The sequence below is a fragment of the Brienomyrus brachyistius genome, chromosome 22 (genome assembly GCF_023856365.1).
Source record: "Brienomyrus brachyistius isolate T26 chromosome 22, BBRACH_0.4, whole genome shotgun sequence".
Classification (NCBI taxonomy): Eukaryota; Metazoa; Chordata; class Actinopteri; order Osteoglossiformes; family Mormyridae; genus Brienomyrus; species Brienomyrus brachyistius.
In genome coordinates, this window is record NC_064554.1 from 12714929 (window position 1) to 12738911 (window position 23983).

At 50.5% G+C, this 23983-nt stretch overlaps 2 protein-coding genes and 1 long non-coding RNA gene across 6 annotated transcripts; 2 read left to right on the forward strand and 1 right to left on the reverse strand.

Moving 5' to 3' along the window:
- Positions 1–3606: 3606 nt before the first annotated feature.
- LOC125718323 (guanine nucleotide-binding protein G(I)/G(S)/G(O) subunit gamma-13-like) lies at positions 3607–7402 on the forward strand. 4 transcript variants are annotated; one of them, XM_048992098.1, is made up of 3 exons: positions 3607–4004; positions 5518–5652; positions 6327–7402. In XM_048992098.1, exons 2-3 carry the CDS (start codon positions 5555–5557, stop codon positions 6430–6432), a joined length of 204 nt encoding a protein of 67 aa, XP_048848055.1. In that variant the 5' UTR covers positions 3607–4004; positions 5518–5554; the 3' UTR covers positions 6433–7402. The 4 variants fall into 4 exon arrangements, with proteins under 4 accessions (XP_048848055.1, XP_048848058.1, XP_048848054.1 ...); XM_048992101.1 differs by having other exon boundaries at positions 5546–5652; XM_048992097.1 differs by lacking the exon at positions 3607–4004 and adding an exon at positions 4325–4839 and having other exon boundaries at positions 5546–5652.
- chtf18 (CTF18, chromosome transmission fidelity factor 18 homolog (S. cerevisiae)) lies at positions 7378–23866 on the reverse strand. Its single transcript, XM_048992096.1, has 23 exons — positions 23656–23866; positions 23066–23296; positions 22861–22981; positions 22561–22777; positions 22385–22477; positions 22224–22276; positions 21977–22124; positions 21716–21826; positions 21454–21549; positions 21273–21370; positions 20937–21060; positions 20622–20770; positions 20416–20509; positions 20234–20332; positions 19853–19983; positions 19538–19664; positions 18990–19214; positions 18761–18910; positions 16359–16489; positions 11866–12010; positions 11002–11130; positions 9301–9367; positions 7378–7846 (listed from the first exon to the last, which is right to left on the reverse strand). Exons 1-23 carry the CDS (start codon positions 23741–23743, stop codon positions 7716–7718), a joined length of 2958 nt encoding a protein of 985 aa, XP_048848053.1. The 5' UTR covers positions 23744–23866; the 3' UTR covers positions 7378–7715.
- Positions 8709–9288, forward strand: LOC125718324 (uncharacterized). The gene is made up of 3 exons (XR_007384814.1): positions 8709–8823; positions 8968–9039; positions 9160–9288. It is a non-coding gene; the product is annotated as an uncharacterized LOC125718324 (long non-coding RNA).
- Positions 23867–23983: the final 117 nt, after the last annotated feature.

Genomic DNA, 23983 nt, shown 5'->3' on the forward strand with positions numbered 1-23983 from the left:
CCTCTGTAGGGATTTAAATGTTTCCCAGAAGATGAAAGCCTTAAAGTGGTAATGAGATAAAGGAAATGTGTTTTTCCTGGAAAACGAAAACAAAAACAAAAAGAAGGTTTACCATCAAAGGCAAACTGGAGAGAAGCTCTTAAACCAGACGCTGACATATTGTTTTTGCTCAACACAGATGAGCCAGGGGTAGCAGCAGAGCTCGTGACCTCTGACCTTCATGGTCTGCTAGACGCTGCTCTACAGGTGCTTCTATGAGGCAACCAGCCTCAACAACCTTAGCCCACACATGCATGCACACACACACACACACACACACGATTGTAATTATATCTTTGTGGGGACTCCATTCACTTCTATGGGGAAGCCTCTGAACCCTACATGATGACTTTAAGCTCCACCCAGTCCTCACCTTAACCATAAGTAACCAAATGAAACACAAGGCTTTTGACATTCTGTGCTTCTTTATCGCATTCACAGCTTTTTATCAAAAAAAATAAAAAAACGCTCTCTACAAAATAACAGGCTTTTTATCTCATTCTGTGGACATTTGGTCCCCAAAATGTAATATGTACATGGCCATAGTGTACACACACACACACACACACACACACACACACACACACACACACACACACACACACACACACACAAAGAGGGAGATCACCTGAGACAGGAATGATAGCAGTACCCAATTTAAAATAAGCACAAAAGTACATTCACTTCCCTGCATGGGTCACCGGCTCAGAAATGAATCCGACTCTGAAGCCTCTTGATATTGAACAGATGACGTCTAAACAACATTAAAACGTCAAAGCTGAATGAGTCTGCGAAGCCCACCCTCCCGTCTGTGTCCTGTAATTAACGAAATACATCTGTTTTCCTACTTTTATTTAAACATAATTTTATTTTTGTGTTTTCCATCATAACCTAAATTACTTTAAAATGCTTACTGACTGATTTGTGAGTTAGGGTTCATTAGTTTAAAATGATGAAAGATTTATAAATATATATACACACACACACACACACCACATATGTAACACTCAGAGAAACTCGAAAGGCCCAGCACCGCAGATGTGCTCATCCTGCTTTCAGCGGCTTCCTCCCAGTTGCCTGACAGATTTTCAGGTTGAAAGTAACAAGTGGTGACTTCTGTGAATTGTAGTTACACTAGGGACCAGGGGACTGCGGCTCATTTTGACAGGTATGATTCAGCTGGGTATTTCACAGAACCAATTAAGCAGGAGTGAGCCGCTCCAAGGTCTAACATTAGAGCCCCACCCTGGGATTTCACAGTTACGAGTCCAGCTCCCTGCTGATGAGGTACGTCTGATTCTCTACTGCAGCCACCGAGCCCAGTAACACAAACTACCATAAGTCATTAGGTATGTGAATTTGTCAATTCTGCGCACGTTTTCATTATTAAAGATACGACACTGGTCCAATCTGAACTGAGTTTTTTCACCCATTGCTTTCATAAGAAAAATGCCACCTTGAACAAGGTAGACCTACCTGACATTCAAATAATATGTAAATTATTAGGTAAATGACCAGTCGCTTTCAGATTAATAAATTAGCTAAGCAGATAAATATAATAAAATTATTTTACTGACCGTATTTACACCGCTTGTACAAACAATGATTTTATTATTTAAATGTCCTCATTAGATGCCATTGGACTGCCGCTACGTCGTTACCGGAAGCAAACTGGCTCGTCTTGTGTGGGAAAATTAGTTCCTCTAAATTTGGTGACACCCTGTGGTCATATACAAGTACTACAGCTACAGAAAACATACTTCTGCTTTTAATAAATGCAGTACGGCTGTTGACTACAAAGTGACAATACATATTTTGCAGTTTTCCCTAAACGAGAGATTTAAAAATATAAAGATCATCTAGTGGCAAATAAAAATTCCGCACGTTATTAATATAACACTGGAACGCAGATAAAAATGCAGAAAATCCCGGGGCACTTAATTGGAGGTGGCGCGAGTATAATATTCTGTCTCATTCAAAGGCTCCGTTCCTTTGCGCAGCAGGCGCAGGTTTGAATTCAAACAGAAGAGGGCGCCATTAGGCTGCGTTTGTCGTAGCGGGAACTCCTCAGTTGAATGCCGTACAGGTGAGAAGGCTTTTCTAATTTCGCATGCAGATTGATAGTGCAATTCAGAGACAGTTCTCGTTCATCTAGCCAACTCTTCAAAAGCTTGCTTTGATCTTTAAATACATTTATTCCAGCCTGGGTTTCTGGGCAGAATATATTGTGACTGTACGAATCCTACATGAGACCGCAGATATAGAAATTATTAAGGTCGGGTTGAAAGACGTCCGGCCGCCATTGTGGCATCTGAGCTGCTCTTAGGCGGCAGTGGAGACGCTGCATTAGCTGCTCCTGGACCAGAGTGTTGAAGCACTTAAGGGCGTCCTGGGCGCTGGACCAGGATTAAGTGAAGTAAGATATCTGCTGTCAGGGTGCATCGGATGGGCCTTCTGGCAGACAGGGTTTTGACCGTGGGGGGCTGTGGGAGCGGGTGTAATGAGCAACCACCCCCCCCCCCCCCCCCCAATGCATGCACGCACACACACACACACACACTTAAATTCAAACTCGCTTTTATCTTGTGCCCCCTGACTGCACACACATCATTCAGAGTATCCATTAACACTCCCCCCTCCCAGAATACTTTTTACTGGGCTGAGACCCCCCCCCCTTCCCGACCGCAGGGGCACCATTACATCCCAAAGTGGTCAGAGACCTGACCTATACATTGTCACAGAATGCCAAACTGCCGGCTTCCTTGTCTGCGCAGGGCTTTGCAACGAACTGCAAGGCAAACACCAGTCCCTGAGAATGTAAAATAAAATACATTTTCACAGACAGAGAAAAAGCAGGGCGCTGCTGTAGGACAGAACCGTCCCCCAACGGACAGGTACTGTTCACGGCGCACAAAGTGGCTCTAGGCAGGATTTGAAATTCACATTGCAGGCGTGCTCGCCAAGACCTCTGTATATAGATAAAACACCAATCAAATATAATCTTTAATTTAATGGCAGTGTAATCTCTAAATTGTAATAGGAGTCGCTTCCCAATTACACGTATACTTTGTGTTCTTGACTAGGAAGCTGGCCATTACCTGGCCCCTTATATTACATATCATTAATAGCTACATTTAAATGTTCCAGGCGAATTCTTCTAGTATTCCATCCGTCTTCTGCTAAAACAGGTGTCATAAATGTTTATATGATACTCTTTCCCTCTCGTCACACAATTTAGGTTAACCTGGTCAGACAGTTATAAAAGTGAAGTCTTTTTTTTTTTTAAATTAGGCCTAAAAGACCGAAGCAAGTGTCTATAACCGGATTATATCATCTATAGATATACACAAACCACATACCACATAGGTCGTGTTTTGCACAATTGCCTGCGCAGCCTTGCATGTCAAATAAAGGATTGTCCTTTTCTAAAGAGCACCGTTATGAAGTCAAACATTAAGCGTCCAGATTTGGGAAAGTGTCGATCGACGCACTAAATCATTTATAACAATCCGGATGGAAAAGCGGACAGGGCTTTAGAGGAACAGCGCCATTCCCCTCCCCCGCCACCCAAAATGCCGCTCTGACGCTGCGATCATTCCCGAAAGAGAAAGGATCCGAGTTTAAAACGAGTATCCCTCCCGGCTTGCCTGCACACACACACACTCACACACACACACGCACACCATCCACATCGCCGCGCATCCAGTCCCCACGCCGTCTTGTACCGCTCACACCATCAAGCGCTTCGCTCCGTAGCCCGAACCGGACCGAACTTCCCGACTCTCGCCCAGGGGCTGAATCTCGATCCCCGCCTCATTTCAACGGCGACTTAAAGCACCTTTAGGGTAACGCAACACATCTGAACGTCGTATGATTTTTAGAAAGTCACAATAAAAGGAAACGGCAAGTGCATTGAAACCGGTGGGGACAGCAAGGATTGTGTATTGCACCAGATCGTCAGGGAGGTAAGTTCCGTGAACATCTCCCTTTAAAAGCCATAGGGGAGGGGGAATTAATCTGACTGTTGCGTTTTAATTTCCACCGATTTAATATTTTTAATTCAAGGGGAGGGAGAACACTGTCAAGGGGGTCGCAGGATGCATGATGTGGCTTTACGAGTTTGTATGAAACAGTCGCTGCGCCTGCATTGAGACTCATTACATAAACTTCGGCTCTTTGGGGGGGGGGGGGGGAGCGTTTCGCCTTCCGGACCCCACTTCCTAAGCTCATTTCTACACGCTTGGTTGTCAAGAGGCTAAGTTAATTACCTTTACGACCCCCCATCATGCATTGTGCATTTTCGTGCGCTGCTGCTCCCAAGCAGAATATTTTAACAGATGCTGGGACTGTCAAGCCGGCAGTGTTTTTAGTTCATGTGTTATCGCGGGGATACATATAAATATTCATACCAAAAGACATTCTATTTGCAGAAGGATTTTCTACTGGCAGCATGAGGCATTAATATTGTAGCCTACATTCACATTCACCTTCATCTCGTAAAGTTAAGCATTTTCTATTTGGTTTCAGTATTTTGATTTTTAGGAGCGGTTACCGATCACCACTGTACAGGACCTGTAATGGGTTTAATTGAGGTGCGAACACAACTTTTCCCCACATCGGGACGCAGGAAGGAAGACTAGTCTTGTGACCGCTGACCCGGTTTAACCTGCCCATTTTGACGGACTATATTAATGAAGCTAGGCTAGGAGAAAATATGTAGGTAACTTAACCAAAGAGCCTACGACGAAAACACACATAGCATGACCTCGGAGACCTTGAAGAAGAGGAAACTCAATGGCGGTAAATAGTTACAAAAGACTTTAGTGAATGGATATTTAATTGTTATGAAAATGAACCGTATCATGCGCAAATGCACATTTAAAAATACAGTGAAATTAAATAATGACAGAAATTGTCATGGGCTGTAGGCTATTTTAAAGAGCATTACTGTTGTACCGTGTCCCACCAGACGTTTCGAAAATCACCCTCCAACATTTGCATGGCTTGATAAGACCGGAGTTTAATCCCCCTTAGATGAACTTGAATAAATTAAATCGACCATTCGTTTTTTTGCGGAGTTACAAAAAAAAGTTTTTAACTTGGGGAACTTTAGGCGAACTACGGTTCTGCGATGTCAGAGGTCGGAATTTCTGCCCGGTTTACGGTAGAGCTGCATTTAGCCGGGCAGTTCAGGAGGCAGGTGAGTTGGCGGTTGCTCGAAGCTGCCGGGCCGCTTTTCACTTATCAGCCTGTTTATTTTGCTCTTGAGTTTTCCCATCAGCAGCTCAGTCGGCTGAAATCCCAGCAAATGCACCCCCCACCCACCCCCACGGGGAGTTCACATAGAGTAATACGACTAAAAGGTCTGTGGACCCCCTCCCCTCATCACAGGGGCTAACGGCAAAACAGCTTGACCTCAGTATGACCGCATGTGGTGCTGGGTGTCGACAGTACTTTCTTCTCCACCGTTGGCTCCAGCCCCTCCTCAGACAGCCATCCCGTCTAGTCCGCAGTCATGGACGACATGGACCTGCCCCAGATGAAGAAAGAGGTGGAGAGTCTGAAGTATCAGCTGGCCTTCAAGAGGGAGAAGTCCTCCAAGACAGCCACTGAGTAAGTGGTCTTCAAGCACCAGAAGCATCACCACCTCACATGACCATGACATGACATCATCATGACATCACGATCAGCATTGCAGTTCACCTTCCTCTTCCAAGCTCAGGCTGATTTGATCAGGTTGTGTAATGATCTCCAGATGTGCGTGACCTCGACGGCTGCCCCTGGTTCCTGGAGCAGTCGTCTGCAGGAGAACCTTAACTCCTCCCACTTTGGAGAGATGTGAGAGCAGCGGCCAAAGTCAGATCGCCACAGAGAGGCTGGCTTTGCAGTTCCTTAGAGAGAACCACGGAGGAACAACGCAGAAATTTACATTAGAGGAGACGGATAGAGAAGATGCAAGGTTCAGTGGCTCAGGACCTGTAAAGATGGGAGGCTCATAACTGCCAGGAGGGAGATGTGAGAGGCTTTAAAGAGCAGAGTCACCAAAGCTGCTTCAGAAACATGTGCAAAGTGGGGGGGGGGATCTTAGGGTAGGCAGGTCAGCAGGAGGCGTGCGTGCAACACCCCCCACCCCATGGTACAGGTACATAACAGTAAATAAGGTGTCATTAACCTACATCCACCAAGTCCAGGTCGATCACAAGTGAAGCATCCAGGCAGGAGGTGGCAGTGATGTGACGGTACTTTCCTTTCAACCCACCGCCCCCCACCCCCACATACCTGTGCAGCCTGGTGAAATGGATTGAGAATGGGGTGTCGGAGGATCCCTTCCTGAACCCCGAGCTGATGAAGAACAACCCCTGGGTGGAGAAAGGAAAGTGCACCATCCTCTAACGGAGCTCAGCAAGCTGCTGCAGCCTCGCCCCCTCAAACCCAACCCGACCCGAGCAAGTACTGGCTGAGACGCACAGTGCCCCCCTACCCCCAGGAAATATAGGTCATAGAATTGGGGGAGAGGGGGTTATAACCATGAAATACAAAAACATATATCAATGAAATATATTTAAAAAGCCTTTAGTTATAACCATGAAATATATTCTTCACTATAAAAAATTGCAAACGGCACTTATTATACTTTTAGATGTGCATAAACGCGGCCCGTAGGTCTGTAATCGCGCTGCTGTGGTCGTATCATTGCTGCTGCTTGAGCGTTAAAGAGGCAAAAACACTGGAGCAAAACGACAAAACAAAATCGGCGGAACAGCGGCGCCAACATCCGGCGCACGGTCCGCCGTCCAACGTGACGCCCTTTTAAGGCCGGCGTGCACGTGCTCACATCCCCCAGACGCTCACATCCTCCAGACGCTCACATCCCAGAGCGCTTGTATATATACATGCTATTTATTCTGATTATATAATACATGGGTGCTGTCTGCTTTGGACGCTACAGCCCAGCCCTGACACAGGAGATAAGGCAGCCTTTAACACCTCATTCTTAAATGCTGCCTTTTTCTCGAAGATCGTGTGCCTGTTAACAGTGGTTAGCGGGCGACCAGCTAGGGCTAGACATATGCAGAACCCACAATGGGAGCCTCACCCTCAGGTTATGGCCATGCCCCCCCCCCCCCCCCCCCAGGAGGCTCAGGACAGCTAGCAGGAATGTGGACTTTGAGTTATGATACATTTAGCTACAAATTGCAGAGAGCTGTTGTCTTATTTCGGAGTGGGCTTAGAAATTGTATGCATTACAGTCAAGCATTGATTCAATGACAAAGCAATAAATAAATTACCCTTTTTATTGAATGTTTTGCAAAAAAAAAAAAAGTTTGTCATATTGAATAAAAGTAGAGGATTTTTAAGACAATCTAATGCCTGTTGTTTGAGTGAGAGATCATGCGTACTGAAGACAAACACAGAACATCATAACAAGAACGACCCCCTCCCTCCCACCACAGCGAATCCCGTGTACAGGGTTAATATGGACAGCATGGATTACGGGGCAGTGACAGTCACACCCCAGTCCTGCAGGTTCGAGAGAAAATGTGCACATTAACATCTGACTGATGGACAGAATGGGAGCGGAGGGAACTGAGAACACTTGCAGTCTGGTTAATTATGCCAGAGAAATTAAGGGCAGGGTGGCCAGAGGCGGGGGACTGGGAGAGGGGGGGTCAGCCTCACAGCAGGTCTTTGATGTAGACATTGCGCCGTACGGCGTTGGACACACCCTCGTTGAAGCGGAACCAGACGTCACTGTTCCCCACGGCCTTCCCCATCAGCAGCTCCACCGTTGTCTTCTCTCCCCTCGCTGCATGGCGAGAGGGACACACACTCCATTCAGCTGCACTACAAAAGCCAATTCCAGTATCCCCCCCCCCCACAGCAGGCCAATCACAAAGGATTAACCTGGGTGTAGGTTTTAAAGCCTCATTTCTCAAATCATTAGCAAAACCAGCCGGTAGTGAAATGGTTAACGAGCCAAAAGGGCACTTCTGGTCCCAAGAAAACACGTGTGGTTACATGCATTTTAAGCCACAAATTCGACCCAGTGCTCATACTTCCGTCTGCATAAACAGGCCGGACAGCAGAGCCTGCAGGCTGCATGCGCCTGAAAGTGTCCCCTGAATAATACATGACAACGAGTGTGTTGGCTTCTTACAGTAATCAGCACTTAAACAATCTGCCATCTGCCAGGTGTGCGGGAGGGCAGGCTGTGCAGCCACAGGCACGCAGGGGCTCCGCCACCCTCGAGATTAGCAGGGCTAATCCCAGAGAACGAGCCATGCAGCACGGAACGGAGCAATCCGCCCAAACGCGCCCCCACTCCCCCACAGAACAGAAGCTAGAGATGTACGGATCAATCAATTAGCTGTCAATTGGTATCAGCTGATTTTCATAAAAATTGAGTGATCTGCAATCGCCGGTATTCCTTTTGTTGCATTGATACTGCACTCTGATGAAGGCGAGCTTAAAAAAAAAAAATCGTCTAACAAACAAGTTTCAACTTTTGCAGTTTTGTTGAAAAAAAATCTGTGTTGATTAGTCCATCTCTAACAGACACGTCCAGAACCCACTCTGAAGAGCGGCTCTCGGTTCAATGATGCGATGACCTCACGGGTCAAATGCGGCCATGCCGTAGAGCGAAGGCTCGCAAGTCGGTACAAGGCTGCCGGCGCTTCAGGTTACGAGGTGTGCGGGTTCCAGTCTTACGAGGTGTGCGGGTTCCAGTCTTACGAGGTGTGCGGGTTCCAGTCTTACGAGGTGTGCGGGTTCCAGTCTTACGCGGTGTGCGGGTTCCAGTCTTACGCGGTGTGCGGGTTCCAGTCTTACGCGGTGTGCGGGTTCCAGTCTTACGCGGTGTGCGGGTTCCAGTCTTACGCGGTGTGCGGGTTCCAGTCTTACGCGGTGTGCGGGTTCCAGTCTTACGAGGTGTGCGGGTTCCAGTCTTACGAGGTGTGCGGGTTCCAGTCTTACGAGGTGTGCGGGTTCCAGTCTTACGCGGTGTGCGGGTTCCAGTCTTACGCGGTGTGCGGGTTCCAGTCTTACGCGGTGTGCGGGTTCCAGTCTTACGCGGTGTGCGGGTTCCAGTCTTACGCGGTGTGCGGGTTCCAGTCTTACGAGGTGTGCGGGTTCCAGTCTTACGAGGTGTGCGGGTTCCAGTCTTACGAGGTGTGCGGGTTCCAGTCTTACGCGGTGTGCGGGTTCCAGTCTTACGCGGTGTGCGGGTTCCAGTCTTACGCGGTGTGCGGGTTCCAGTCTTACCTGAGGCTGCAGTGGGCTCTGGCTTCACCCTCGGCACGATGGCGCGGCCAAAGAAGTCGACCTCGGGCTGAAGAGAGAAGATCGGGGAGTGAGCACGCCTCGCTGGGGTCGGGGGGGGCTAGCGGCTTTACCACCTCTTTACTGTGTTTTGTTTCCGTTAATTACATCTGTGTGTTTTAGTCATAAATTAATTAACAATTAATACCAAACAGGCAGAAGGTATGAGTCTGCTGGTGACGGCGGCTGGCAGATCTAAGCCTCGCCTCTGCAGCTTAAACCAGCCCCCCCCCCCCCCATTAAGCCAATTTCCCAGCAGCGCTTGGATTAGATTCAGAAATCCAGTAGCGCTGCATTACTGCAACCCAAACCCCCGGCCCACTGTAGGTAGCATCTCCAGCTGCCCTCCGCACACCCCGATTATCTCAGCGGTCCCTAGGGGGGCTGTGGGGGGGTTATGCTTCGTTAGATTAGACCCCTGGACCTTGGCCAGGAGGGACATTAAAATGGTCAGTTCCCCCCCCCCCACAGACTCGCTGTCTCTTGCTCTGCTTCTCTGACACACGCTCCACCCTCCAGGCTGCCCTCTCTGGTCATACTCCGTCTGGGGGCAGGGGGGTGGGCTTTATCGGCACCCATCCTCAATGGGAGGGCTGCCCTACTTCTGACTATTTCACACCACCAGCAAAAGGAGGGGGGGGCTTCATACGAGGAGTTCTTCATACACCTAACACCGCTGCTAGACCTGCGGGGGGTACCACAGCCCTAATCAGCCTCGCCGAGTCCACTCGTCCTAAACCCTGCTGATGAGGATAAGTAAGGGCAGGCAGAGATGGAGGCCGAGGACTGGAAGAGAAGGAGGGAAGGAGAGAATGACAGAGAGCCAGACAATTATACAGATTCTTTCAAATACTCCATCCATCCATCCATCCTCCCTCCCTACCTGCTTAACTAGTACAGGGAGGTGGGGGCTGGAGCCTCTCTCAAGAAGCACGTGGCACACAGGCACAGGGGGTGTGAGGGCTTGGGATTCGAACCCCCAACCATGGGCTGACAGACACAGAGACACAGACACACACACACACACACACACACACACACACAGACACACGGAACCAACCAGAGCACTAGGCTCCCGCTGTTTACCAAGCAGCGTTGGAATTTACCCGACATTCACAAAACAAATTCCAGGCCGATATGGATCTTGGCAAATAAAGAGTAGCGGTGAGTCCCTGTAAACGGATCGAAAGCCGGGGACCAGTCCAGCGCTCCAATCCAGACCGGGCGCTCCTAACCAGCAGAGGGCGTAACCCTCCATCCTTGCCGCTCCTAACCCATCCTTGCCGCTCCTAACCGGCAGAGGGCGTAACCCTCCATCCTTGCCGCTCCTAACCGGCAGAGGGCGTAACCCTCCATCCTTGCCGCTCCTAAACGGCAGAGGGCGTAACCCTCCATCCTTGCCGCTCCTAACCGGCAGAGGGCGTAAGCCTCCATCCTTGCCGCTCCTAACCGGCAGAGGGCGTAAGCCTCCATCCTTGCCGCTCCTAACCGGCAGAGGGCGTAACCCTCCATCCTTGCCGCTCCTAACCGGCAGAGGGCGTAAGCCTCCATCCTTGCCGCTCCTAACCGGCAGAGGGCGTAAGCCTCCATCCTTGCCGCTCCTAACCGGCAGAGGGCGTAAGCCTCCATCCTTGCCGCTCCCACCTTGCTCTCCACCACGCTCTGCTTCACGATGGTCTCCAGCCTCTGCCGGTGGTTCTCCATGGGCAGGCACTTCTCTCTGCTCTTGGGGTCGGCCTTCGACTTAGTCTTGCCTTCTTCCTCCTCCTTGTTCTGAGTGGTAGAGCCCAGGCATAGAGAGCGGTTAAACTTACAGGGGTGGGAGGGGGGCGTGAAGAAGAGTCACACCCCCAGCCCAAAGCGCGTACGACCCCAAAAAGACTAGAATTTGATGGTCTTGTGAGAATGAAGGTGTACTGGTTACAGGGATTTTTACCAGCACTCAAACCATGCACTCAACCCCCCACCCCGGGAGGGAGGCATACTCTTCCTCCTGCCCTCCTGTTCCTTGCCACTCTGTTCAGTGCTTTCCGGAAAGCTCTTACAGGGTGTTAAGGAACAGCACTAACCCCGTTAGACGCAACAAGCACCCTGTCCCTGGCATAACCCTGGCCAAATTTACAGTTAGTGTAGTTTATCATGACATATTCATGTGTCACATGCACATAAAGAAACCTGTGCGAGACCAGATGCATTATGGGATGTGGAATGTCACAGATCCTGATATTTATAGCATGTTAATCATCAGGAACCTCGTCGGCCCACAGAAAGCAGCAAAGTTCACAGTAAAGTCATTTTTACTACTGGTAGTGGTACATGGCACATGTATCACCCCCTTCATATGCCACCCTGCCCGGTAGTAGGTTGGCAGGAAGGCGCATGTGTCATTGCCCCCCTCCATTCCATGTGCACCCCCGCCCCCACAGCACACCAGCAGGGGATTGGTAAGAAAGCACATGTGCTACCATCCCCCCCCCCCCCCATGCCACCCTGCCCCCCAGACGTCACCGGCAGCGGGTTGCGTGCCAGCAGGACAGCTTCAGCCCTCCTCATCTTCTCCAGCTCCAGCTCCCTAGCGATCATCTGCTTAGCTTGGTACGTAAGCTGCCGGCGGGGAGGCAGGCCTGGGAATCGCACGGCATCCTCCACATTCCTGGGGGGGGGGTCACACAACAACCCTCAGTGATGGCACACCCTTCTCAGACTCTCACACACCACACCGGGGATCGGCAGGACCCATCAGCCTCACACGGACAACACGACCCATTCACATCCACTGGGAGCGGCCCGGCGATGGGGGGGCGCCAACCACACCTGTGGAGATTTGGGGTCACGAACCCTGCACCACATCAACCGGCCAATTTTAAATATGTAGCTCTATCATAAGCGTAACATTAACAAGAGCATATAAACAAACAAATAAGAAACAGCTCTGCAGGTTAATTATTAAAATGTGGTACATCTGTCTACCGTAGACAAAATCTGCTGTGTCTAGAGAACTTCAGCATAACCCGCAAAGAAACCACACCGAATCATTTCACTGCTCAGACACACAGGACGGAAACCGATGCAAGGAATAACACTGCTCTTTATTCTGCTGTTATAATGGTATATTTTACAGGCTGACGTACTGAATGAACACACGAAAGAATGAAAGATTAACCCCACTGGTGAGCTACAGGAGCCACAAACTTAGTCTTTATTAACCGGGGTCAGTTATACCCAATTTAACCAAGAAGCTTCAAAATTTACATCCGTTCTAGAAAATACACCCGCAGAAGTTTCTCAAACAGCACTGCAAGTCGGGGATTCTTGGAAAACAGCCCAAACAGCCACTGTGTGTATAAATATGAGGGAGGATGCCTCCGTTTCCAGTCAAATGATGTTTCATTACCTGGGACTTCAGCCTTCCTCTTTACACACAACAAGAAAATCAAAAACAAGACTTTAATCTCTCTAGGCACAACATCACAATGTTGCCAAATTGCATATTTAAATCCGTGAGGACGGAGAGGAACCTGACAGCAAGCAGATCTCACTCCACAACGGAAAGGAAAAATGGAAGTAGGGTTGGATAGTATACCGGTTCATACCGAAAACCGTTTTTTATTATTGTTATGACATGAATTTTTCTTATACCGCAATACCGGTTTAAATAGCCTACACAAAGTTCAGAAAGTGGCGCAGCTGGAAACTGTATAAGGAGTGACCTTTTTAACTGCCGCACCGCTAAAAATGTACCGCGAAAGATCAGAAGCGGAAGATACAGCTGATGTTGGAGTTGCAAATAATGAGACACTGGGGTTGTCAAAAAAAAAAAAGGTTCTGAAATAGTAATTGATATTAAAAATTAGTGTGATTAGATACTCATTTTCACTATTACTGATACCAACAGTGTGGTTTCCGCCTCATTCGCCACACTTCACACAGCACCACTACAGCGCAGGCGCGCGTGCGTGCACTCACACGCACACACTCGCGCAGCCCCTCCCCTCCTCTCAGCCGCTGAACGCATTCACGCTGGTTAACGCACACGTACCGAGCTGGCCGAACGTGGCATATGTTATAGTTGAAGGCAATTCGCAAGCTGCTTTCGTAATAAATAAATAAGTGCTATTTGGAAGTATTTTGCAGACGAGCATGGAAAGGCTAAGGATGTCAATAAGCCTCTATGCAAACAGTGCTACAAAGTTGTGGCGACGAAGTTAAGTAGCACGTCAAACCTGGCGAAGCATCTTAAAGACCGACATCCTGGTCTTTGAGAAATTTCGCGAGGTCAGTAAAGCTCGCGTTCGGGCTGCACTGGACACACTTATCAAAAATGTTAACTTAGCCGGCACACACCTTAACATTAGCCGTTCATCTATAAGCAGTTAGCCAACAAACACGTTAGCCGTATGTTATCATTAAGGTAGCAGATAGGCCCAATGGCTAATAATAAAATAATATAGTTAATGAGGGAACAATGCAAAAGCGTAAAACAAAAATGTGTCCAGTAAAATGTGGTAAATGCTCAGTCATACTTAAAAAAAAAATACCGTTGTATGCCATGAAACCGATATATCTTTCAAAAATACTGTGATATAAATTTTTGGTCATACTGTCCAGCTCTACATGGAGGACACATTAATCGGGAGCAATCAATCCTACATAAAGACCAAGCGTTTTAATCAGGCAAACTCCACTGGAACCCCCCTACCCGGTCAGCCAGCCAGGCAGAGCCCAAACGGAGAGGATGAAACTGCAAACCCATTCTTCCCAGTAATACTACAGTGATGCTGATCATAAAAGCCAGGATATGACATCACACATTTCATATGCATTTAAATCATTTAGCAAATTCATAATTATGCTTTGTTTTTTACATAAAAGCACACAGCCTGGTGTAGCCTCTGAACAGAACTGAGGACATGAAAAATCGGACACCTGCACTGACTAAAAACACTGCACTTTATATACGAAGGTAGTACAGAAATTCAGGAAGGAAGGGTACAAATCACACCTGCCACATTTACACGGCTAATACTTCAGAAACAAAAACAGGCAGGTTCTGCTATGATATCTGTCCATGACGCCTAAGGCAGCCGTTTTGGCTCTGGTCTCATACAGAGTAGCAGAAGCAGGGCGAGGCGGCATCAGCTGATGCTCCTCTCAGAGGAGACGCGCTCTGAAATGAGGGGGACCATGTTTCTGCCCAGCGCCGTCGGTCTGGAAACAAGGAACAGCTCGCAGGCTAGAGACAAACCTAAAACTGGGTCAAAACGCTAATAACACGCCAACGCTTCACGGCACTGACCTGTCTGGCTCTCCCACAACAAACTCATTTAAAGTAAGTAGCGACAAATCAAAGTCGCTACCTTGATCCATTAACGGCATTCCGCAGGGTCTTCACAGGCCCTATGAAGTTCACAGACAAAGCGTCCCTCGTCAAACTACTTTAGGTACTCCTGATCAGTGTGTAGTTACCCTTGCTGCCAGGAACAGCTACATTCCCGGTTTGGTTAGTCGCCACCTGATCCAGGAGGGCGCGCATACCCGGGAGGTACAGGAAGGCATAGACCAATCCCAGCAGTAGAAGGGCGATAGCCAGTGGAAGCCCCCAGTCGGTGGCCATGATTGGCTCCTCACATCACACCTGGAGATCTGAGCCCTGCATGGTGCACCGCAAAGGCCGAAAGGTAGGAGCGACACCGATCCGATCCACAGCCCAGAATTCAAATGAGTCCGCTGTCCACCTTCTGGCTAAGAATCCCAGCATGGATTTCCCAAACAGGGGTGGCAAGCTCTGTATTCCTGACTCTCTCTGGAAGGTGGTGGGGCCTAGCGGAGGGGGAACAATGGTGACTAAATCTGTGATCCACCGGTTACTATCGGGGTCAAATATAGGGACCGCAGCAGGGTTCAAGGGACTGAGCTAAGGCGAGCAGTACGGAGTCAGATGCAGTACTGCTGATTATAGGCATGTCCCCCCCTCCTTTAATCTTCTTCATCACTAATCCTCGTCAGAAAATAAATGATGAAGTCTAAGCTGCACCACAAATGAATTATGCTAACACCGAGGTAAGAGTGATATAGCACCAGAATCTAGAAAAACCCGAAAGGACATTGCTTGGGGTACACAGCTTATCCCAGCCAACATGCAGACGCTTCACGGATTTTCCTATCGTGCTCACTGATGAACGGTTCACGATCGAGCTTATGTGTTCCCCTCGACGTCATTAATTTTGGTCTCCGTTACCTGTCCCATAATTCTACGTATGATTAGTGAGGGTTCCTGTACAAAAGCAGGCCAGTTAGTTTCGTTCAGCCTTGACCCTTAATTACTTTGACGCACTAATTAAGAGGTTGGCGGGTGACCTCACCAGGTGCGTCAGGTGTTACACTTTAATTAAACGCCTTGAATTCTCAGTGATCTGAGGGATCCCAGCCGGCTGGGCGGAAACTGGCAAAAGCTGAAGGGCTCCACCTTCAGCTCCAGGCCGGAAGGGCTAACAGCAGAAGCCTTCCTTTGAGTACTGGGGAACCAAACCGCAGAGGAATAAATGCCAAGATAATGTAAAGGATGACTGAGGGGAAAGACAGACCAGCTCACTGCGACAACAGTGAGGTATTTACAGGAAACCAAAATACACAGACATACACACAGACCTGTCCTCATATCCTCATATCTTTGTGGGGACCGTCCATTCATTTCTATGGGGAAGAACCCTAATCCCAACAATGACAACCTGAGCCAGTAACCAAACAAAAATGTCTTTTGGCACTTTTAGTGACAGAGTTTTATCAAACTGCATTTCCCCTTGTGGGAACTGATGAAATGGTCCCCACAACGTCAAAGTAACAGGTTTTTATCACATGGTGGGCACACACACACACACACACACACACACACACACACACACACACACACACACACACACACACACACACACACAGGTGGCTGTATTGTTCGGTAGACATGGAGTCCCGTGACTGGGTGAGGCAGCAGGGCGGGTACTCACGGCTCCAGCAGGTAGCGGTATTGCCCCTCGGGGGTGCGGTCCTGTCGGTACGTCAGGTTATAGCACAGCATGGTGTCGATGAGCTCCACCAGCTGCTGCTTCTCGCGGCTGCTGTACAGCTGGGGGTTCACCTGGGAGGGCAGGGAACAGCCATGTCAGGTCTCCAGAGGTGGGCTGGCAGGAGTTCGTCCCAGATACCCGTATTCCCAAGGCCGGGCTTATGACATAGTACCACCAGGAAGGGCAACTTTCCACACGAATGAAAAATCGGTAAATAAAACATGAGATGCACTAATTATGGATGCGCCAAATAGCTGGAGGGCGTCAGCTACAGCCCCAGCTCTGGTAAGACTGGCAAGAAAAGCCCCACAGCCCCCCCCCCCCTCCACAGCCCCTACAGCTGCATGGGAACAAGCACCGTCATTGTTTCACCTGCAAGACAGGTGTGGGTATCATTTGGGGGGGCAGGAAAGCAATTGAGCAGGTAATCGCCACAGAGGGGTGTGGGTGGGTGTGTGCATGTATTAGCAGGAAATAATGCATTATCCCCCCCCCCCAGGAGCTGTCAACATGACAGCCTTGATCCCTCTGTGTGTACTCAAGGATAGCCTGCATGTCAGCCACCCACAGACTTGAGGAGGGGGGGGGGTTAGATTACCCACAGTCCTTTAGGGCTCACAGCCTCCGCTCCATGTGTGACAAGCATGCTCTGGAGCCGGCCCACTAGCTTAGGCTCCAGGAGAAAATGAAACACCCCCCACCCCCCACACTCTATACCACACAGCTGCCCACTGTGAAGGCGTGAGCAACTCAGAGCATCACCTAAAATGGAGCGGGGGGGGGGGGGGGGGCAAAACAACTCTGAGGAGGTCAGACCACAGCTCGTAACAAAGTTACTGGGATGTGAGAGTCCGGAAGAAATTCTGTAGGCAGTGCGGGGGTGGGTACAAGCAGGCTGAGACACCTTCGTAATCGGCAGCAGAACCCGGGAGGCTGCAGGACAGACGGCATGTCGGCAAACATGACGAACGAGCCTGAGGAGAGTGACGGGGGAGGATGCTGCCGCTCGAGAGAGCGAGAGTCCAACCCCACCATCCCCCCACCCGCTACGCACCAACTGGCAGCAAGGCCCCAGCTTCTTAAAAAACAGGAGGAGCGCATCGACGAAAAGGTCAGGTGACGTCGCCGGTCTGCGGTGACGGCCTGTTATGCAAGAGGTGCTGCGGGAATCCAGCGGGAAAACGGGCGGCAGAAAATTAACATGTCCTGGGCCCCCGCGGCCCCCGTGCCGCGAGCGCCGCCGCCCAGGGCATCGACAGGATGACGTGGAAGCTGCCTGGCTAGCGTCTCGGTGCACTGCCCCCCCCAGTCGACCCGAATCCCCCCCTCCACGTCCCAGAAACCAGAAAGAGAAGCTGCCCCCCCCCCCCCCCCCCCCCCGTGACTTTTTTTTTTTTTTGGTAGCGGTGTAAAAAAACACATTTAGCCAGCAATAATTAAGACGGAGGCTGCTGTGTAGTTAGAGAAAGAGGCCGATTAGGAAAATGTACATAGACAGACACACACATAGACAGACAGAGAGACAGAGACACACACACATAGATAGAGAGAGAGACACACAGACACACAAAGAGAAACAGACACACACACGCACAGACACGCACACAGACACACAAACACACACACACATAGACAGAGACACACACACACACACACAGAGACAAACATACACACACACACAAAGAGAAACAGACACACGCACGCACAGACACACAAACGCACACACACATAGACAGAGACACACACACACAGACATACACACACACAAGGAGAAACAGACACACGCACGCACAGACACGCACACAGAAACACACACACACACACACACACACACACAAAGAGAAAGACACACGCACGCATACACACACACACAGAAACACACACGCACACACACAGACACACGCGCACACACAGACACACGCGCACACACAGACACACGCGCACACACAGACACACGCGCACACACAGGCCAGGAGCCGGATAAGTGGGTGAGCAGGCAGGCAATCCTGAGGGATGCTGGTGCAGATTCAGGCTTGCCTGGAAGCGATAAGGTAGCTGCCGCCTGCCCCCCCACCCCCGCTCCCTGTTCCTGTGGGTGGCATAAATCTATTCAAAGCAGTATGCCCCCCCCCACTTTGTTCCCAGCTGATTTTTAAGGTGCTTTGCTCATTGATATCATGCAGCAGCTCTGGCCCGAGAACATACAGTAGTGACAGCATACATGCGCAGGCACGCAGACGCAGGCACGCAGACGCAGGCACGCAGACGCAGGCACGCAGACGCAGGCACGCAGACGCAGGCACGCAGACGCAGGCACGCAGACGCAGGCACGCAGGACTCACCGGGCGCAGCTTGGGGCAGACGACCTCCAGCAGGAGACTGAGCACCTCCAGGGACAGGGAGCGAGGCCCCACCCGGCTGCGGATGGACGGGGGCACCTCAGCCAACATGGCCGCCAGGGCATTGCGGGTGTGCTGCATCCGGGTCACCGCCTGTGATTCAAGATGGGGGCAGGACCAGCCTTACACAGACATCCAGCTGTGAACCCTGCCGGCGGATGGCGCCCCCTACCTCATAGTGGCTGTTGGGGTAGTTGATGCGCGGCACGCTGGTGGCGGCGAACAGCAGATGGAAGGCGGCAGGCAGGAAGGGCAGGTAGCGCCAGAGCGAGAAGTTCTGGTTGTGCATGACAGCCTCGCCCAGGAGGTCGGAGAAGGCGAGCCAGTCAAGGGCCATGCAGACGGCCTGCAGGCTAGAGTCCTTCAGCTTCATGCTCAGGAAGTTATCATAGAGTCCCTGGGGGGTAAGTAGAGAGGAAGAAAGACAGGGAGGGAGATATGGAGAGGAAGAGGAATGGAGAGGAAGAGGAACAGAGAGGGAGGGAGAGGGGGAAGGAGAGGGGGAGAGGAAGAGAGAAAGGAAGGAAGAGGAATAGAGGGGGAGAGAGGAAAAGAGGATGGAGGAGAGAGAGGGATGAAGAGAAAGTTGGAGGAAAGAGGGGAACAGGAAGCTGAAATCACTGAGCCCAAGTTGTACAATTACAGAGAAGGAAGGAGCAGGAAGGTGAGGAAGTGGTGTGAGGGTGAGGAAGTGGTGTGAGGCTGAGGGAGATGCCGTACGTTTGTGAGCTTCTCGTGCTCTCCGCAGGACGTGGCCAGGTGCAGGATGTGCTGCAGCCTCTGGGCCCCCGCGCTGCCCAGCCCACCGTCCGGCACCACAGCAAATAGATCTTCACTAACCCGCTTCCTGCAACAGCACGCAGGCGGGGTGACACGCCAGGGGCAGTCACAATGTATGATGGGACGTGTAGTACAACACACTGATTAACAGGTGGACAAATTAGTGTTAAAGTCCCCAGCTCCATACACGTGGATGGCTGGGGTCACTGGTGAGTTTGGATGGTGCTAGAAGCACCCCCCACCCAGACAGGGTACCTTTTGGTCCTGGGCAGCTGGAAGATCTCCTGCCACATGGAGAACAGCCCCTTGTTCTGGTCCTTCAGGCCCACCTGGACGGACTGCACAGTCCGCTGGTCCAGCTGCCGCTGACCTCGGCCGTGAAGGAACTGCTCACAGAGACACTTAGCTCACACATGGGCGACCCCCTCTACTGGCCGCTCCGGGGAGCGCGGCCCAATAACAGTCTGGCCTCAAGACGAAGTAAGAGCAGGAACACTGGGTTTTAATTAACCTCTCCAACTAGAGGGGCACAGCAGGGAAAGCAAGTGCATATAGGAGACAGCTCAGTCCGGAGTGGGAGGAGCCAGAGCATTGTGGGGGCGGGGCAAGGGCAGGGGCAGAGGCAGAGTAGCCCACCTGCAGGGTGTTGATGCAGGAGCGAATGTCATTTTCAGTCTTCTCACACAGGGCCAGCAGTGCCCCCGTGTCCACCCTCATGCCCTGACGCCTGGAGATCTGCACATACGCCAGAGGTCCCAGTTAGCAGTGCGCGACGCATGTGACTCGCAGTGCGTGTGTGTGTGTGTGTCTCATGCTACCTCAACCAGCCTCTGGACCAGCCGCGAGGGCTGCGTCAGGGGGAAGCTCAGGAGGAAGGCTTGCTGCCGAAGCTGCCGGAGAGCGGGAACGTACCTGCGGGAGACCAAGCGGACCGGAGCACTAAAGCATGGCACTGGGAATAAAAGACAGACCCCTATTCAGGAAGGATTCTCTTCAGCCCTATGAAAGCCACAGCGCCACCTACAGGTCATTGCAGATGCAGATAATGGGCCTCATTAGAATAGACTCCTTCTTCTTCTTCTTGAGTGCACTTGAGACGCCACCACCAGCCACTGGTTCCGTGTCCCGGGTCTCCTTTCGGTTCAGGATGGCCAGGAGCACGTTGATAGCAGCCTGGGGGTGGGTATAAAAAGTCTGAAATAAATATTTCTTAAACCCATACCATCCCTTTGAAAATCAGAGCCTGCAATATTGGGTTTTACCAGTGCGCCCTCTGGTGGCTAAACATAACAGGGGCAGGGGGAGAGCTAGGCCGGAGCTGACCCGGGCAGGGACTCACAGAGGGGGCGCCGTCGATCTCGTCGATCACCAGGCAGTTGGGTTTCTCATTGGCCCCCAGCACAGACTTCATCTGTGTGGCCGTGTCGATTCGTTTCTGGAAGAGCTCGGCGCTGCGATCATCGCTAGGAACACATGCACACAGAAACATCTTCCTCTGGGACTTCTTACGTAAGCTAAGTCAGCCACCATGTTTAAGACGCCAAGTGTCTATACAAGATAGCACAGGGGCCATTAGCCGCAAAATAAAATTGATATCCTGCGTGCAAAATAGCCAGTGTCATGGTCAGGAACACACTCGCAAAGTCCAAATAATAAAACGAGTGAGATTAGCTACCTAGCATTCATCTCCACCACGTTGTACCCAGCATGCCTTGCAATAACGTGTGCCAGAGTGGTCTTCCCCAGGCCAGGGGGTCCTGACAGCAGCGCCACCTACAAACAAATAAGGGATTTCACCATCTACCCACACAGACCAACTGCCCACAGACATGACCCCGTATCTGCCGAGAGCACACCTTGTATTTGGGGCGGTGATACTGGTCCAGTTCGGCCTCCAGAATCTCCTCCGTCATCTGCGTCTTAGTCTTGAACCGGGAGGCTTGCTGGTCCTTCTGCAGGCGAACGTATGTCACTCTATTTACTGCAGTTTTACATTTTTATACTAGCGGTTCAGTTTTCCATAGGAGCAGCAAAGCCCCTATAGGCAGAGCTTCTTCCCGGGACCTGGACCCACAACGCTTCCAGTGCAGCAGTTTGAGTCCCCAAGCCGCACTGCACCTGTGTCCGGCTGTCTGTGTGGGTGGGTCTGGGCTTCGGGGTGGACTTCTCCCGGCCAAACACAACCATGTCCCACAGCTTCAGCCACTTCAGCAAGCAGCGGTTGGTGAACTAGGGGCACAAGGTATAGGGGTTCAGACACACGCGTGTGCAAACGTACCCTCCATGCACATGCATATACAGACACAAACTCTACACACACATACATCTGCATGTGCAGACATGTCCTCTTGACACACACACATAAACACACACACTCACGTCGTCGCTCAGCAGCTCAGTGTAGTGCGCAGGTGAGTACTTGTCCACCCAAAGCCGCGACGCTGCATCCTTGCCACCTTCATCTTGTATCCCCTCTCCCTCAGCAGGCTCCTCAGCGTCCATTTCCCCAAACTCCCGATCTACCTGACTGGAGAGCAAAAGAGAAAAACCGAAATCGAGAAGCACATCAGGGTAGGAGAACACACGGGGGGGGAGGGGGGGCAGGTGTTGGGAGTCAGAGAATCACCTGTTCAGCATTTCGGTCAGGCGCTGAGACTCCTGCACCAACTGCTGATGTCGCTGCAGGGAGAGTGTAAACAGACTCATCAGCCAGGGAACTGGAAAGGGAACAAAGAGGTGTGTGTATAGGGGTGTGTGTGTCGGGAACGATTATGGGAGGAGCCCCACCCTTTCTGCTACTTGCTCCTTCAGAACCTCAATGGGCACCGACAGCAGCCCCAGGCTATACTGAGACCTCCGGAATGCCAGGGCATCCGACGCCTGCCCGCCATGGAGAAAGACACACATACAGGTCAGCTGGGGTGTTCAGCAGGCTCTGGGCCCACGGCTAACACCTTACTCACCCTCCCCGCATCCTCGTCCTCCCTCTTCGCCAGGTACACTCGGTCACCGGAGGAGCCCGTGACGGAGATGAAGTCGCCCATTGGGGGCGGCCTGTGGAGGATGTGCTGTGCCGCCATGATTGCCCTCTGGGGGGTGGCCTGCAGGACCTCCAGACCGCTGATGTCCAGAGCGTTGGGCGTCACTGCCGGAGCACTGCTGTCTCCACCGGAATTTTGGCTGTCAGCGACATCCCAGACGAACAGCTCAAACCCAACCAATGAAAGTCCAACATGCCGTCTGACTGTGTCGACTTCCCCTACCTTCTGCTCTCCGATGGATACTCTTCCGGGGATGAGGGAGGGGTGATTTCCTTCCCATCGTCTGCAGAATCAAACTTTAGTTTTTTGACCACGTCCTGCCTCTGCCTTTTAGCCTTAGGAGCTGAAAAAGTGGAGGAAAAACAAAACGGTGAATGCAGACGCAGACAGACTGCTCTTCCCTTCTTCTCAATCTGCCTGCACTCACTCAAAGAGTCCTCGCTGGTCAACAAATTCTCCAGGTAGTCGTTCTCCGACACCTTGGAAAGTAAGCTACTGTCACATTTGTTCAATGTCTCCAGGACATCGGGAGAAGCTTTCTGTGACGTAACAGCATGCTGAGTTCTCGGGACCATGTCCCCAGAGGCGAGGGCTTCCTCAAAGGAGGTTGAGACCCTGGTCCTGCGTTCTGACTTCTTTGGAAGGGGACGAAAGTCAGCTACAGAAATCAGAGACAGGAAATAAGAGATAATAAAATCAGAAAAGGGACTCTGACTGACAGCATATGGAATGAAAGAAACGATCATACAAGATTAGATCACACTACATTAGATTAGATACACGTTATTAATCCCGGGAGGAAAATCTTGTGCATACAGTAGGAAAGAACGTACAATACAGATGAACATACTTTAATTCATAACAGACAAGGTGCATGAATAATACACATAAGGCATACAATGATAACCATATGCAAACCATTAACTGACTGCACAGGTTATCAAAACAATATATCAAATAGAGTTCATAGTCTTTCTGAAATGGACTGAAAACGATAACAGAAAACTCTCCCCTTACTGTCCATATCCGCCAACACTTCCAATTCGTCTGCAAACTGACTTTCAAAGTCATCTTCTATACCGTACATTTCATCATATTCGTCCATTTTTACGCGCTGATAAGGTCGGTCAAAATGAAAAGATGACTTTACTGCACTTTACCACTTTTTCCGTTTTTTAACCCGCAGCTATAAGAAAGTTATTCTCACATTTCGCGCAAAAAATATTGTATGCCTTTCCTTCCGGGTCAAAGTGAAATGGTTCAACAATTTGATTGGAGGAGAGACACGAAGTTCTCTTCTGATTGGTTAATGATGTTGTCACCGCAGACGCCACACAGTGAGGGA